The 14,679-nt window shown below is 43.1% G+C and overlaps 1 protein-coding gene across 1 annotated transcript in view; it reads left to right on the top strand.

Moving 5' to 3' along the window:
* The window catches only part of LOC123990734 (solute carrier family 35 member F1-like), a 151,248-nt gene that overhangs the window by 119,184 nt on the left and 17,385 nt on the right, over positions 1-14,679 (top strand). Inside the window, exons 7-8 of the mRNA XM_046291553.1 lie at positions 627-679; positions 7,846-8,000. Of these exons, the coding sequence (XP_046147509.1) occupies positions 627-679; positions 7,846-8,000 (208 nt within the window). The remainder of the gene's footprint in view (positions 1-626; positions 680-7,845; positions 8,001-14,679) is intronic.

Genomic DNA, 14,679 nt, shown 5'->3' with positions numbered 1-14,679 from the left:
GTGTTCCTAATGTTTTGAATACTTAGTGTATACGTTCTGTAGCATGTGCCATGTGATCTTATACAGCCGTTGATGCCAGCTACATATCTACAGACATGCCCCATATTCAACATATTCTCCCACCAGCAGGTTCTATAGTATTACGCCTCTCTCTCCAGATCAGATTGTGACTCTTTAACTTTTTAATAAGCTCATTAGGAGGCTTAAATGGGAACGATGAAACCCCCTGGTTATGAGACATCGCCCATGCCAGTGGGTGCATGGGGACCCGTCTCTGTCTCTTGCTGGTGTTTTCTTTTTAGACCGGGGGGGGGGGGGGGGGGGGTGTGAATGGTCCGCCATGTTGTTTTTATTGTCCCTCTGGAGTCAGATGATTCCTTCAATAGAATTCCCAAGATCCATTCCGTAGGGTCAGAGGGTTGTACCCCCACCTCGCTCTGATAGGACGGTCTTGTCCCTCGTCAGAATCACAGGTGCTGAGTTGTCAAAACTGAGCTTCCTGTCAAGAGACTTTTGATCCTCCTGTCTTACTTTCCTCTCTCCATCACTCACACTGTTTTATCCCCCCCATCTCTGAAATCTCACCTGTGCCTGACAGGAATTGTGTCATTTTCTTTCTGTTTCAGGGCCATCATGGAACACAAGGAGCTGTTAAAGGTGCAGTGGGACTGGCAGATTGGTAAGCTACTGTTACTGTGTGTGTGTATTTGTGTGAGGAAGGGAAGTGCGTGCATGTGGGAAGGAAATAAGTGGCGGTGGATGATACAGGGATGATTAAACATTGGCAAAGGGGGAATTGATTATCCTGTCGAGCGGAGATGCCCTCCCACACCTCCTCCTCCCCTCCACTGTGGTGTCAGATCCTCCTCACCCAATCAGTTAGGCTGTAAGGGGTGTCACTGGAAGATCACTCTGCAAATGAAGTGGGGGTGACAAAGAGATGGGGCCCTGAGCTAAGATGGATGGGCCACTGCTGTACAGTAAAAATGTACAGGCCGGCTAAGGGGTGGTGTCAACCTTTACGAAGGTCTTGTTGTGCTGCATGAATTACAGGTAGGAGATGAAGGTGTCTAACTGATATATGGATGCACTTTATTTACTTATAACATCAACAGTTGATTTGCTACAAACAAGCCAGACAGGGTGCTATTGTACAGCATATAGCAGCTGGTGGTTAGCTAGTAGGAGTAAGCCAGACAGGGTGCTATTGTACAGCATATAGCAGCTGGTGGTTAGCTAGTAGGAGTAAGCCAGACAGGGTGCTATTGTACAGCATATAGCAGCTGGTGGTTAGCTAGTAGGAGTAAGCCAGACAGGGTGCTATTGTACAGCATATAGCAGCTGGTGGTTAGCTAGTAGGAGTAAGCCAGACAGGGTGCTATTGTACAGCATATAGCAGCTGGTGGTTAGCTAGTAGGAGTAAGCCAGACAGGGTGCTATTGTACAGCATATAGCAGCTGGTGGTTAGCTAGTAGGAGTAAGCCAGACAGGGTGCTATTGTACAGCATATAGCAGCTGTTGGTTAGCTAGTAGGAGTAAGCCTGTGGGGTGTACAAGGGGCTATGCTAAAAGTCTGCCCGCTGTAGAAGTGATTAAAACATTTGGGGCTGATAAAGACTAAAGAAATCACAAGATATGGTCAGATGATAAATTGACTTTATTCAGAGTGACAACATATTTTTTCAAAAACAATAGGACTCGGTATGATGTGGGTCTGTTCTGTCTTATGTGGACAGTGGCTTCACTCCTGCTCCTTTGTGCGTCACTTTTTCCAAATGCTTTTCTGACATGACTTCTGTCAAAGTGATATGTCGTTTTGGGACTTTTAGTTCAGACACAAATCAGAATATTTATCAGCAACCTAATTCTAGAATCTTCCCTTGAAGTTGTCTAAGTTTCAGTTAATTGGTTAAAGAATATTTCAAATACAATAAACTATCATGACAACATGATATATAGTAGCCCATGAAGATGCCCAATTTTCAATTTGTTTCTTAGGAACCAAATCTATGACTTGCAATTCGCCACTCTCCAAAAGCAATGCAAGTGATTAGGTCCTTAATTCATTCCAATTCACCCATTTCTTTTGATTGAGCAAGCGAGGGCGTGTGTACTGATGCCAATAGTGGGGTTTGGGTAGCGTCCCAGGAGATGCTGCCTTGTCACAGAGGCATTAGCCAGTCTGTGGTGGCTTGTGGGGCACGTCATTAACTGTCACTGCCATGGTGGGCAACACAGCAGGTGCCAGAAGGAAAGAGATCTACTCAGCCAAGATTGTGCTACCCTAGAAAAATGATGAGGACTTGGTCATGTAAAATGTATTGGAGGAATGTGTGCCTCCTCCAACGACTTGGTGTGATCAGATTGTTTCTTCCATCCTCAAGCTTACCACATGGAGAGTTGTGTGTTGTAATAATCAGTTATTGGTCATAAGGAAGATGAAAACAAAGGTTCATTTACAGTGCCTTCAGAAGTGCCTTCAGAATGTGCCTTCAGAGTGTGCCTTCAGAGTGTGCCTTCAGAGTGTGCCTTCAGAGTGTGCCTTCAGAGTGTGCCTTCAGAATGTGCCTTCAGAGTGTGCCTTCAGAGTGTGCCTTCAGAGTGTGCCTTCAGAGTGTGCCTTCAGAGTGTGCCTTTAGAGTGTGCCTTTAGAGTGTGCCTTTAGAGTGTGCCTTCAGAGTGTGCCTTCAGAGTGTGCCTTCATACCCCTTGACTTATTCCTCATGTTGTGTTACAGCATGAATTCAAAATTGATTAAATATCACATAATGGCAAACATGTTTTTAGAAAATGTAGCAAATTTGTTGGAAATGAAATACAGAAATATCTAATATACATAAGTATTCACAACCCCTGAGTCAATTCTTTGTAGAATAACCTTTTGGCAGTGATTACAACTGTGAGTCTTTCTGGGTAAGTCTCTAAGACTTTTCCACACCTGGATTGGGCAACATTTTCCCATTTATTCTTTTAAAAATGCTTCAAGCTCTGTCAAGTTGGTTGTTGATCATTGCTAGACAACCATTTTCAGGTTTTGCCATAGATTTTCAAGTAGATTTAAGCAACTCCAGTGTAGATTTGGCCTTGTTTTAGGTTATAGTCCTGCTGAAAGGTGAATTCATCTCCCAGTGTCTGGTGGATTTAGCCTGTGCTTAGCTCCATTCTCTTTCCTTTTTATCCTGAAACTCCCTCGTCCTTAACGATTACACGCATACGCATAACATGATACAGCCTCCACTATACCTCAAAATATGGAGAGTGGTACTCGGTAATGTGTTGTATTGGATTTGCCCCTAACATAACACTTTGTATTCAGGACAACAAGTTAATTGCTTTGCCACATGTTTTGCAGTATTACGTTAGTGTCTTGTTGCAAACAGGATTCAGGTTTTGGAATATTTTTATTCTGTACAGGCTACATTCTTTTCACTCGGTCAAATAGGTTAGTATTGTGGAGTAACTACAATGTTGTTGATCTATCCTCAGTTTCCTCGTATCACAGCCATTAAACTCTATAACTGTTTTGAAGTCACCATTGGCCTCATGGTGAAATCCCTTAGCAGTCTCCTTCCTCACCGGCAACTGAGTTAGGAAGGATGCCTGTATATTTGTAGTGACTGGGTTTTTTGATACACCATCCAACGTGTAATTAATGCCTTCACCATGCTCAAAGGGATATTTAATAGCAGACATTAAATATCCCTTTGAGCATGGTGAAGGCATTAATAATTTTTTACCCAGCTACCAATAGGTGCCCTTCTTTGTGAGGCATTGGAAAGTGTTTGTGGTTGAATCTGTGTTTGAAATTCACTGACTGAGGGACCTTCTGTATGTGGGGGGTACAGAGATGAGGTAGTCATTCAATAATCATGTTAAACACTACTATTGAACACAGAGTGAGTCCATGCAACTCATTATCTGACTTGTTAAGCACATTTTCACTCCTGAACTTATTTAGACTTGCCATAACAAATGGCTTGAATATTTATTGACTCAAGACATTGCAGCTTTTCATTTGTATTAATTTGTAAAAGTTTAGAAAAACATCATTCCACTTTTACATTATTGTTAATATTGTGTAGGTTAATGACAGAATATTAATTTAATTATTTTAAAATCAGGCAGCACTGTATCTGGGAATAATACTCTTGGGGTGGTAATCATTGACCTCAAATATCCTTCCTAATAACAGAGATTTCAATATTCATGGGTTCAGATTGCTGACGTGTTTCTAAAATCATCATCATCCTACTACACCATTAAAACTTAGCCTGGAGATACACTTCAACTTAGTTAAGGAAAGCAGGTGATGGCCATATTTCTCTCTGGTGTGTATGCTGCCAGACATAGTAAACAAGGCATTTGAATAACGCATGAGGCCCTCTGTTCAGCTATTCAACCGACTACCAACAGTGTCTGGAGAAAACCATGTGAGGAAGTCAAGTGAAACTTCAAGGGTTAGGAAGTCTGTGTGCTTTGCCCATTGCAGAAAATGTACTAAGTTTGCTTGGGTGGATCGGATTCAAAAAAGCATACTGAATACAGTGAGTGCATTGTAACCAACCGCCAGAATGTAGCGCTGTGCTTAGGGCTGTTACGGTGACCGTATTACCGCCACAACGGCGGCGGTCTCGAGTCATGGTCAGCAGTTCAATTGCACGTGACTGTTTAGTCACAGTAATTTGGCTTCTCCATGCTCTGATACTGCTGATGGTCATTAGTAGTCTACCAAACTTGCTAACTGCCTGGTACTCAGCACTCTATTGTCCCTCTAATCACTCTGACATCAATGCAAATGTGATCGAAAACACTTCGAGAGCCCAGGAGCTCATGTTGCGCAACATTTTTATATGCTATGCAACTGTGTGATAAAACAGAGATTTAATGTCCTCTATTTAAAAATGTAAAAAGAGGAGGATCCCATCAGCTTTCTATAGGGTAGGTCTACTCTATTTATTTATGAACTTTCTAATATTAAGCACATTGCTTCTCTTTACAACAGCAGTACAGCCTACCTGGCTGGCGTGAAAAGGAACCATGGGAAAAGCATCCTCCATTAGCTATTTAAGTGCATAGATGACGTTGTTGTTTTTCTTCCATGCCTCTGTTCAGAGACCGGTGCATGATAATGGTCCATTCTAAATCAAACTAATATTACACATAAAGTACCAGTCAAAAGTTTGGACACACCTACTCATTTCAGGGTTTTTCTTTATTTGTACTATTTTCTACTTTGTAGAATAATAGTGAAGACATCAAAACTATGAAATAACACATGGAACCATGTAGTAACCAAACAAGTGTTAAACAAATCAAAATAATTGTATATTTGAGATTCTTCAAAGTAGCCACCCTTTGCCTTGATGACAGCTTTGCACACTCTTGGCATTCTCTGAACCAGCTTCACCTGGAATGCTTTTCCAACAGTCTTGAAGGAGTTCCCACATATGCTGAGCACTTGTTGGCTGCTTTTCCTTCACTCTGTGGTCCAACTCATCCCAAACCATCTCAGTTGGGTTGAGGTTGGGTGATTGTGGAGGCCAGGTCATCTGATGCAGCACTCCATCACTCTCCTTCTTGGTCAACACACCTTCAGGCTGAGTACCACTTTCATGGTACTGGTTACCCCGAGTTGAGGTCAGAGTTGACCAAAGTTACCTCGCTAACTCCTCAAACCTGATTTATAGTGTAGGGCTTAGATCTTCAATATTTGAGGTTTTAATATCACTTAGTACATATAGATTCTGATATATGCAATGGCTTGGGACTGTTATGGTGAGTGCTGCCTCATTATCTATGATGATTCAAACTCCCTTTAGACAGCTCTGCAAGCATCATAATGTCAAAATGTGTTAATGACTCACCAAATATGGAGTTTCACTGAGCAACTATCTTCCTTTGCTCCCGTTAAGGCCGGTATGTACTTCCGAAAAAATTACTCTCCGGCAAGCCAATGTATTGCGCTGTTGTTGACTTCTGACCCTGTCCATGACAGTAATGAGTCATTTCTTCTGGGTTTTATTTGTTTGTTTTATTTTATGCTGTGTTATAAATGCTTGTACATTTTAATTTATAACGTTTTTGGAAGTACATACCAGCTGTAATGGGAGTAATTGAAGATAGTTGCTCAGCGATAGCTGGAGCAGTGAACTGGAGCAGTGAAGAGACTACTATGAATTGGGATTGGTTATTTACACTGTATTTAAACAGTGTTTGGACTTATCCACTCTTCACCTATCACTTGTCAGCTGTCCTTCAGTACTTTCTCACTGCAGAGAAGCAGGTGGATATTTTTGCATTCTCTCCTGAGGACAACTCCCCTGAGATGTAATGTATCTATGACAATGAAAAGGGATTGAAGAGGATCCTGATTGCTTTTAGTGGAATGAGGGAGAGGGGAAATGGCCCTGGCAGCATTCATAACATCTCTGCGAGCAGAATCTGCCAGATAAGTGCTGTTTACGTTTTGTTTTGAGACAAATTACCATTATCTGTCTGTGTTGTCAAATCATCTGAGGCCGTAAAAGTCGTGTCCTTCATAAATAATTTTTTTTTTCAAAATGAACCTGAAACTAGATGAGCAGGTAATTTAATTTCATAGTAACACTAAATCCCATTACTGTGTTTCAGCATGACAAAATATAATCAGAATGTCCGTAGTCCCTACATGACAACTATCTCTCTGAAATGCCCATCCTTATGTCATGATTTTCTGTCTCAGTCGCCCACTTTCTCCTCAATGTCTGTTGTTTGACAGTCATTGACCTTTACAGTGACCGTATATGACATATATATAATGATATTTGCATCCTTCTCCTCTCCCTTTTTTGGTTAAAGGTGAAGGAGGAAATGCTGCCATGACTATGTTCCCATTTCTATCAGTTTGGTGTGCAGAAAGAATGTCACAGGATCCAACAAAATATTAAGTCATTGGATTATTCACTGCACATGTACAGATGTAGGATATTCATTTGAGTCAGTTTGCTACTGCAGGAAAATAATCTTGCAGCAACAGGAAATGTGGATTATAAGTAATGGACATTTGAAACATTTTTCAAAAGTGAAAATCAAGTCTGAAATTTCTAAGTGGAAAGTTCTCCTGGAAAGTTATCCTGCAACAAGGTGATCAAATTAAGATCCACCACCTATAATAGGCAAATGTGTGTAACGGCGTTCGTCTGTTGAAGGAAGAGAGTCGGACCGAAATGCAGCGTGTTTGTTACTCGTGATCTTTAATGAAAGAAAATGACGATACATGAAATAACTATACAATACAAAACAACAAACGGAACGTGAAATCTAATTACAGCCTATCTGGTGAAACTACACAGAGACAGGAACAATCACCCTCGAAATACAAAGCGAAACTAAGGCTGCCTAAATACAGTTCCCAATCAGAGACAACAAGAATCACCTGACTCTGATTGAGAATCGCCTCAGGCAGCCAAGCTTATACAACACCCCTAAACAGCCGCGATCCCAAATACTACAAACCCCAATACGAAAAACAACCATATAAACCCATGTCACACCCTGGCCTACCCAAACATATAACAAAAACACAAAATACAATGACCAAGGCATGACAATGTGTTGATAAATGGAGAAGATGAGCCCTTCCCTACTCTGCCATCAAGATCCTTCTATCTTTATATGGACACAAGAAGACTAAGAAAACTATCCTATATAAGCATTGATAGACAGGCAGGTGAATGATTTTTTTTGCAGGCTAGTTGGTATTCTGGTGAGCACTCTGCTGTTAATTAGCTCCAGTCTGCCCCTGCAGCTCTGTCACTCATCATGTGTGTGTGTGTCCTCTATGTGTGTGTATATGTCTTTCACCAGGGTTGCTGTATATCGGCTTCAGTGCCTGCATGTTTGGCCTATACAGCTTCATGCCCGTGGTCATTAGAAGGACCAGCGCCACGTCGGTCAATCTCTCTTTGCTGACCGCTGACCTCTACAGCCTGTTCTGCGGTCTCTTTCTGTTCCAGTACAAGGTGAGTACCACACACACACACACCCTGCTCCTTAAGCTCTTTCATCTATCATGATGATTCAGAGATTGTACATCGCTATTACCTCAGACAATCCTATTCCACATATTGCCTTTTAGTTTTTCTGCCTATTATTTGGCGTTTTCTTCCTGCATGCTGCATGGTAGTGATCGATCTCAGCTTTCACGCTGCCCCGAAAGGCTCTTCAGTTACCTCGGAGCGGAGCAGGCTGTATATCTGCAGGCCACAGACACCATGCGGGCCTTCATCGTCCTCCGTCCCGACTGGGCGGGTGGGCAAGTTAAAGCAGCTAGACCACCAAACACTGCCCAATAGTCACGCCTTAATAAACAATAAATAAAGCCCTCTAATCACTTACCCAGATTTGACTCACGTAGTGCAGATTACCGCCTGCTGCAAAAGAAAGAAAGAGAGAGAGATTCAATTGAATGACTTTATGCCATGTTATCTTGTAACTGCCCATCTGCAAACCTCTGTATTCTCTCTCCCACCCCAGCAAACCTTGACTGTGTTGACTCTAATTGAGGAGGGCATTTGGGCATTGCTAATATTTTACTGGTATGTCTTAGTCACCCCTGTCTTTGTTACCTTTTAAAATGCAGCGCTTTCAAAGTGAACCATGGCTTATAATGCCATCGACAATGGCTGGCAGATTGCAGTCAACAACGCTGGTAGATCACACTTTATTTTAAGGTTACTACTGTATATGTCCATGTTAGGTATGTAAGTAACCTGGAAGGGAGTCAGATACCACCATGAATAAGGTCCTTTCTTCAAAGGAAACAAACCACTGGTTTTATTTCTACTGTGCTCCTTCGGGTGGAAATCCCCTGAATACATACAGTACAATGAGCATGGCGGGGTGTGAGACAGCTTCCTTCAGCCCAGAAATGCCATTAAGCCCTGGGGTCTGTGTCACGGTATCCAGCCTGCCCTGTGATTGGAGAATGTGAAGTGGAGCGCAGGGTCTATAGTAGCTAGCACTCTCAGCAGATCAAGGCTGTTCCCTGTCCTCTGTTTTAATCAGGCCCTTGTGCTGTCACTAAGGGGCCTCGTTTCCATCCTCCCCACAATCACTTTGCCCCAATCACACTCAAGAGATGCTGTCTGCTGATCGGGTGGCCAACTCACACAGTTGGACATGACCAGGGTAGCTCTGAGATGAGCACATGACGTTGGTAAAGGTTCTTGTATCATCACTCTGATGGGGTAAGACGAGGGAGTCGACCTTGCAATATTTATCTATGAAATCACAGGGCAGAGAGAGGCTTTTGTTTTGTTTATTGGGAAATTTATTGGGAAAGATGTGATAAAACAGGTATTGTGGGCTATTGTCTATTGTAGGTTACTGTTACGAATCCCTTTTGGCCCGACAGTCTAGGGGGGATGGTAATGAGATCCGTAACATAACTCATGCAAATTATTATTGTGACAAAGTAAAAGTGTGAACGAAATAACCACGACAACAGAAATCTACCGTCAAACTCTAGGTTTATTTATAAACACACGGTAATGGGGGGAGCAGGAAAAGGGGCTGAGCTGGACCCAAGGAAAGAAACAAGTATTCAAAAACACCCCTAAGCTAGACTAGCCTACTTTAACAACAGCTAACTAACTAACCAAAAATACAGTGGGTGGTCCGCCCAGTTCTAACTAGTGTATTTAACAAAGTTCACCTACGGGTAGTGTATGCCCATGGGCGACTTGCCTTGGTTTCCCCCTTTTCCCACCAGCAATCAAACAAACACCATAAACAAAAACAATACTCACAGGTGATGACAAAGTGCTATGAGGTGCTTAAACAAAAGAGAGGTTAAGACACAAAGCGAGAGTGAAACACAGAGACCTACAGACATGGCATTTACAGAGAGATTGAGCTGAGCTGAGCTAGAGATTGAGCTGAGCTCTAGAACAAACGATGGGGTTTTTAAACCATGGGGAAGGAACTGTGATAGGTCAGGAAATAGGAGGAGGTGTGTCTTCTGATTGATGATTGATTGTTGACTGATTGGGGAGTGATGGTTTTCACCTGTGAGGGGAGAAGGAGAGAAAAGAAACACACACACAGGATACACACACACAGGATAACTGTATCCGTAACAGTTACCAATCCAAGAGGAAAACGGAGTATTCAATGGAACGTTCTGTGGTGTACTTGGCTAAATCATTCACGCCGATCATTTTAATTGTACAACTGGAGTTTAAACCTGTAGTCTGTTTTGTTGTGAGTTCCTTTGTGTTAACTCGCCCCCATGCCGGATTCTGTGGGGTATTACAGACCATGAGAATAATGAATTATATTCTTGTCCATGTTTTGGGTAAAACAGCTTCATTGTGCCATGCTCAGAAAGGCTGGAGAGATTATTACCAAATGCTACGAGTGGTAGCAGAATTCAGGAAGTATCCATTCATGAAATGAACGCTTAAACCATTCCTAGTATGATTAGGCCCCCTCTCTACCTGGTCATATATATTATGTTGGGCCAGCAGCAGACAGTGCAGTGGAGAAGTATAAGCAGTCCACACACCCATTGTACTTTATCTTTGTGGCGACATGCAGCGTGAGAGAACAGATACACAGTATTTTTTTCAAATCTCTCCCTCACCTTTTCTGTCTCACATCACCTCTCTGTCTCTATTTTTCTCTCTCGCCCCCCCTCTCTCTCTCTCTGTAAGCTTCCCCATGGTGGTCCTGCGTTGACAAATAGCCATGTCTACTGCAGACCACCACCCCAATCAGCCCATTGTGATCCCTCTCTATAATCCATGCTTCCCTACCCACTGTGCATGGAAGACTTCTTCTGCACCTGTAATCCATTGCATTTCAGAGATAAAAATGAGCAATTTTATAACGCTATTCTACACATTTTGTCATAAGGCAGAGAGAAAATGTGGCAGTTTTATAGCTACATTCCTGTTATTCTACACATTTGGCTATTGCTTATAACGTGTTAATATGCTATTTGGGGGCCCCCTGACCTAAAAATATGTTTTTATTCTGGGGGAAGGGGGGGGGGGGGGGTTGGTGTCCCCCTGGAGGTCATGGACCCCGGGGCACGTGCCATGCGTGCCTGTTCGGGTAATCTGGCCCTGCAGGCAGTTATTATGGAAAGAAAGAGAAGTGAACTTCAGATTGTCTTGGCCTCTAGATGCATTTGTACAATGTCTGTGCTGCTTTGAAGGCAAGGGCTATTACAGACCAGACAGAACCAATCTACGAAGAATAAGAAAGTGATTGAGTTGTACAATATGTCTGTCCTGGCTGCACTGAAGGTAGCCAGTCTTTGTAGAGAAGAAAGCATTCCATTCAACACCTGAGACAACTGTACTAACCCAATGTATATGGCCATTATTCAAAGATGAATCATAGCAGTTTTCAGACTTTGATTGAAACACAGATTCATACTCATCTGATGTCCTTATTGTAGCTGCAGTGAGTCAGTGTAACGAGGTGCGCTGAGAGTCGGGAAGCAAGTTCAGGGAGTGAGTGTTTTAATAAATAAACGCAACATCATACAAAACACGGACAAAGCACAGACATGAAACTGAAACAGAAACAATAGCGCCTGGGGAAGGAACCAAAGGAAGTGACATATATAGGGAAGGTAATCGGGGAAGTGGTGGAGTCCAGGTGAGCCTGACGCGCAGGTGCGCATAACGAAGGTGACAGGTGTGCGCCATAATGAGCAGCGTGGTGACCTAGAGGCCGGAGAGGGCGCATACGTGACAGGATGCACGCCAGCAAAGCCACAACACAACAGTAAACAATACATTAATGACACTATAACGGTGAGAAACGGTGCCCATAAGCTGTTAGGCTGGGACAGCTTTATGTAGGCCCTATCAGAATTAGTTTTTTCCCCACAAAGGGGTTTATTACATACAGAAATACTTCTCTGCATCGCGTCAGACGATCCCACAGGTGAAGAAGCCGGATATGGAGGTCCTGGACTGGCGTGGTTACATGTAGTCTGGTTGTGAGGGCGGTTGGACATACTGACAAATTCTCTAAAATGACGTCGGAGGCAGCTTATAGTAGAGAATTAACTTTAAATAATCTGGAAACGGCTCTGGTAGACATCCCTGCAGTCAGCATGCCAATTGCACAGTCCCTCAACTTGACACCTGTGGCATTATGTTGTGTGACAAAACTGCACATTTTAGTGGCCTTTCATTGTCCCCAGCACATGGAGCGCCTGTGTAATGATCATGCTGTTTAATCAGCTTCTTGATGTGCTACGCATGTCAGGTGGGTGGATTATCTTGGCAAAGGAGGCATTCTCACTAACAGCGATGTAAAAAAAAATTGGTACACGACATTTTAGAAAAAATACGCTTTTTGTGCATATGGACAATTTCTGGGATTTTTTATTTCAGCTCATGAAACATGGGAGCAACACACGACACTACATGTCACATTTATATTTTGTTCAGTGTACATGGGTCTACTGAACTTTTTGTTGAAAAAAAACATGGTTGAGATGTACAAACTATGGCATAATGGAATCGATGAACGGATAAGAGGCAAGCCATAATTTCGATTAAGAAATTAAGCTAAGATAGACAAATATGTACACCAAGACCTAACTGTCCTAACTGGTTGCATCACCGCCTGGTATGGAAACTACTCGGCCTCCGACCTCAAGGCACTACAGAGGGTAATGCTCATGGCCCAGTACATCACTGGGGCCAAGCTTCCTCCCATCCAGGACCTCTATACTAGGAGGTGTCAGAGGAAGGCCCAAAAAATTGTCAAAGACTCCAGCCACCCTAGTCAGAGACTGTTCTCTCTGCCACCGCACGGCAAGCGGTACTGGAGCACCAAGTCTAGGTCCAAAAGGCTTCTTAGCAGCTTCTACCCTCAAGCTATAAGACTACTGAACAGCTAATCAAATGGCAACCCAGACTATTTGCATCGCTCCCCCATCACCTCGACTAACCGGTGACCCCACACATTGACTCTGTACCAGTAACCCCTGTATATAGCCTTGCTATTGTTATTTTACTGTAGCTCTTTTTCTTCATCAATCTACACACAATATCCCACAGCAAAAACAGTAAAAAAAAACAATTGCTAACATTTTGCATTTTTACAAAGAAAAAAATAAAGGTTACGTTTACTTAAGTATTCAGACCCTTTACTCAGTACTTTGTTGACACACTTTTAGTTGCCATTACAGCCTCAAGTCTTCTTGGGTTTGACGCTACAAGCTTGGCACACATGTATTTGGGGAAATTCTCCCATTCTTCTCTGCAGCTCCTCTCAAGCTCTGTCAGGTTGGATGTGGAGCGTCGCTGCACAGCTATTTTCAGGTCTCTCCAGATATGTTTGATCGGGTTCAAGTCCGGGCTCTGGCTGGGTCACTCAAGGACATTCAGAGACTTGTCTCGAAGACACTCCTGCGTTGTCTTGGCTGTGTACTTAGGGTCATTGTCCTGTTGGAAGATGAACCTTCACCCCAGTCTGAGGTCCAATTTGTAAGTCGCTCTGGATAAGAGCGTCTGCTAAATGACTTAAATGTAATGTAAATGTCCTACCGTGCTCTGGAGCAGGTTTTCATCAAGGATCTCTCTGTACTTTGCTCTGTTCATCTTTCCCTCGGTCCTAACTAGTCTCCCAGTCCCTGCCGCTGACAAACATCCCCACATGCCACCACCATGCTTCACTGTAGGGATGGTGCCAGGTTTCCTCCAGACGTGACGCTTGGCATTCAGGCCAAAGAGTTCAATCTTGGTTTCATCAGACCAGATAATCTTTTTTCTCATGGTGTGAGAGCCTTTACGTGCCTTTTAGCAAACTCCGAGCGGGCTGTCATGTGCCTTTTACTGAGGAGTGGCTTCCGTCTGGCCACTCCACCATAAAGGTCTGATTGGTGGAGTGCTGCAGAGATGGTTGTCCTTCTGGAAGGTTATCCAATCTCCACAGAGGAACTCTGGAGCTCTGTCAACGAGACCATTGGGTTCTTGGTCACCTCCCTGACCAAGGCCCTTCTCTTCTCCCCCGATTGCTCAGTTTGGCTGGACGGCCAGCTCTAGGAAGAGTCTTGATAATTACAAACTACTTCAATTTAGGAATGATGGAGGCCACTGTGTTCTTGAGGACCTTCAGTGCCTCAGACATTTTTTAGTATCCTTCCCCAGATCTGTCTCGACACAATCCTGTCTCGGAACTCTACCGACAATTCCTTTGACCTCATGGCTTGTTTTTTTTTCTCTGAAATACACAGTCAACTGTGGGACCTTATATAGACAGGTGTGTGCAGTTCCAAATCATGTACAATCAATTGAATTTACCACAGGTGGAGTCCAATCAAGTTGTAGAAACAAGGATGACCAATGGAAACAGGATACACCTGAGCTCACTTTCGAGTCTCAAAGCAAAGGGTCTGAATAGTTTCTCGAAACCTGTTTTTGCTTTGTCATTATGGGGTATTGTGTGTAGATTGAGGAACATTTTTTAATGAATCCATTTGAGAATGAGTCAGTAATGTAGCAAAATGTGGAAAAAAGTGAAGGTGTCTGAATACTTTCTGAATGCACTGTATCTCCCTGGCATATTACATCATTTATGCAGCAGCATAAAATACATATTTTTAGACCCGCTGTTGTGCTGTGTTCACTTGAACAGGAAGGTGGCTCGGCAGTCCGTTTTGTGGGCAAA

The sequence above is a fragment of the Oncorhynchus gorbuscha genome, linkage group LG12 (assembly GCF_021184085.1).
Source record: "Oncorhynchus gorbuscha isolate QuinsamMale2020 ecotype Even-year linkage group LG12, OgorEven_v1.0, whole genome shotgun sequence".
Taxonomy (NCBI): Eukaryota; Metazoa; Chordata; class Actinopteri; order Salmoniformes; family Salmonidae; genus Oncorhynchus; species Oncorhynchus gorbuscha.
Note: the sequence above shows the minus strand (reverse complement) of the source record. Positions and strands in the feature narration are given on the sequence as shown.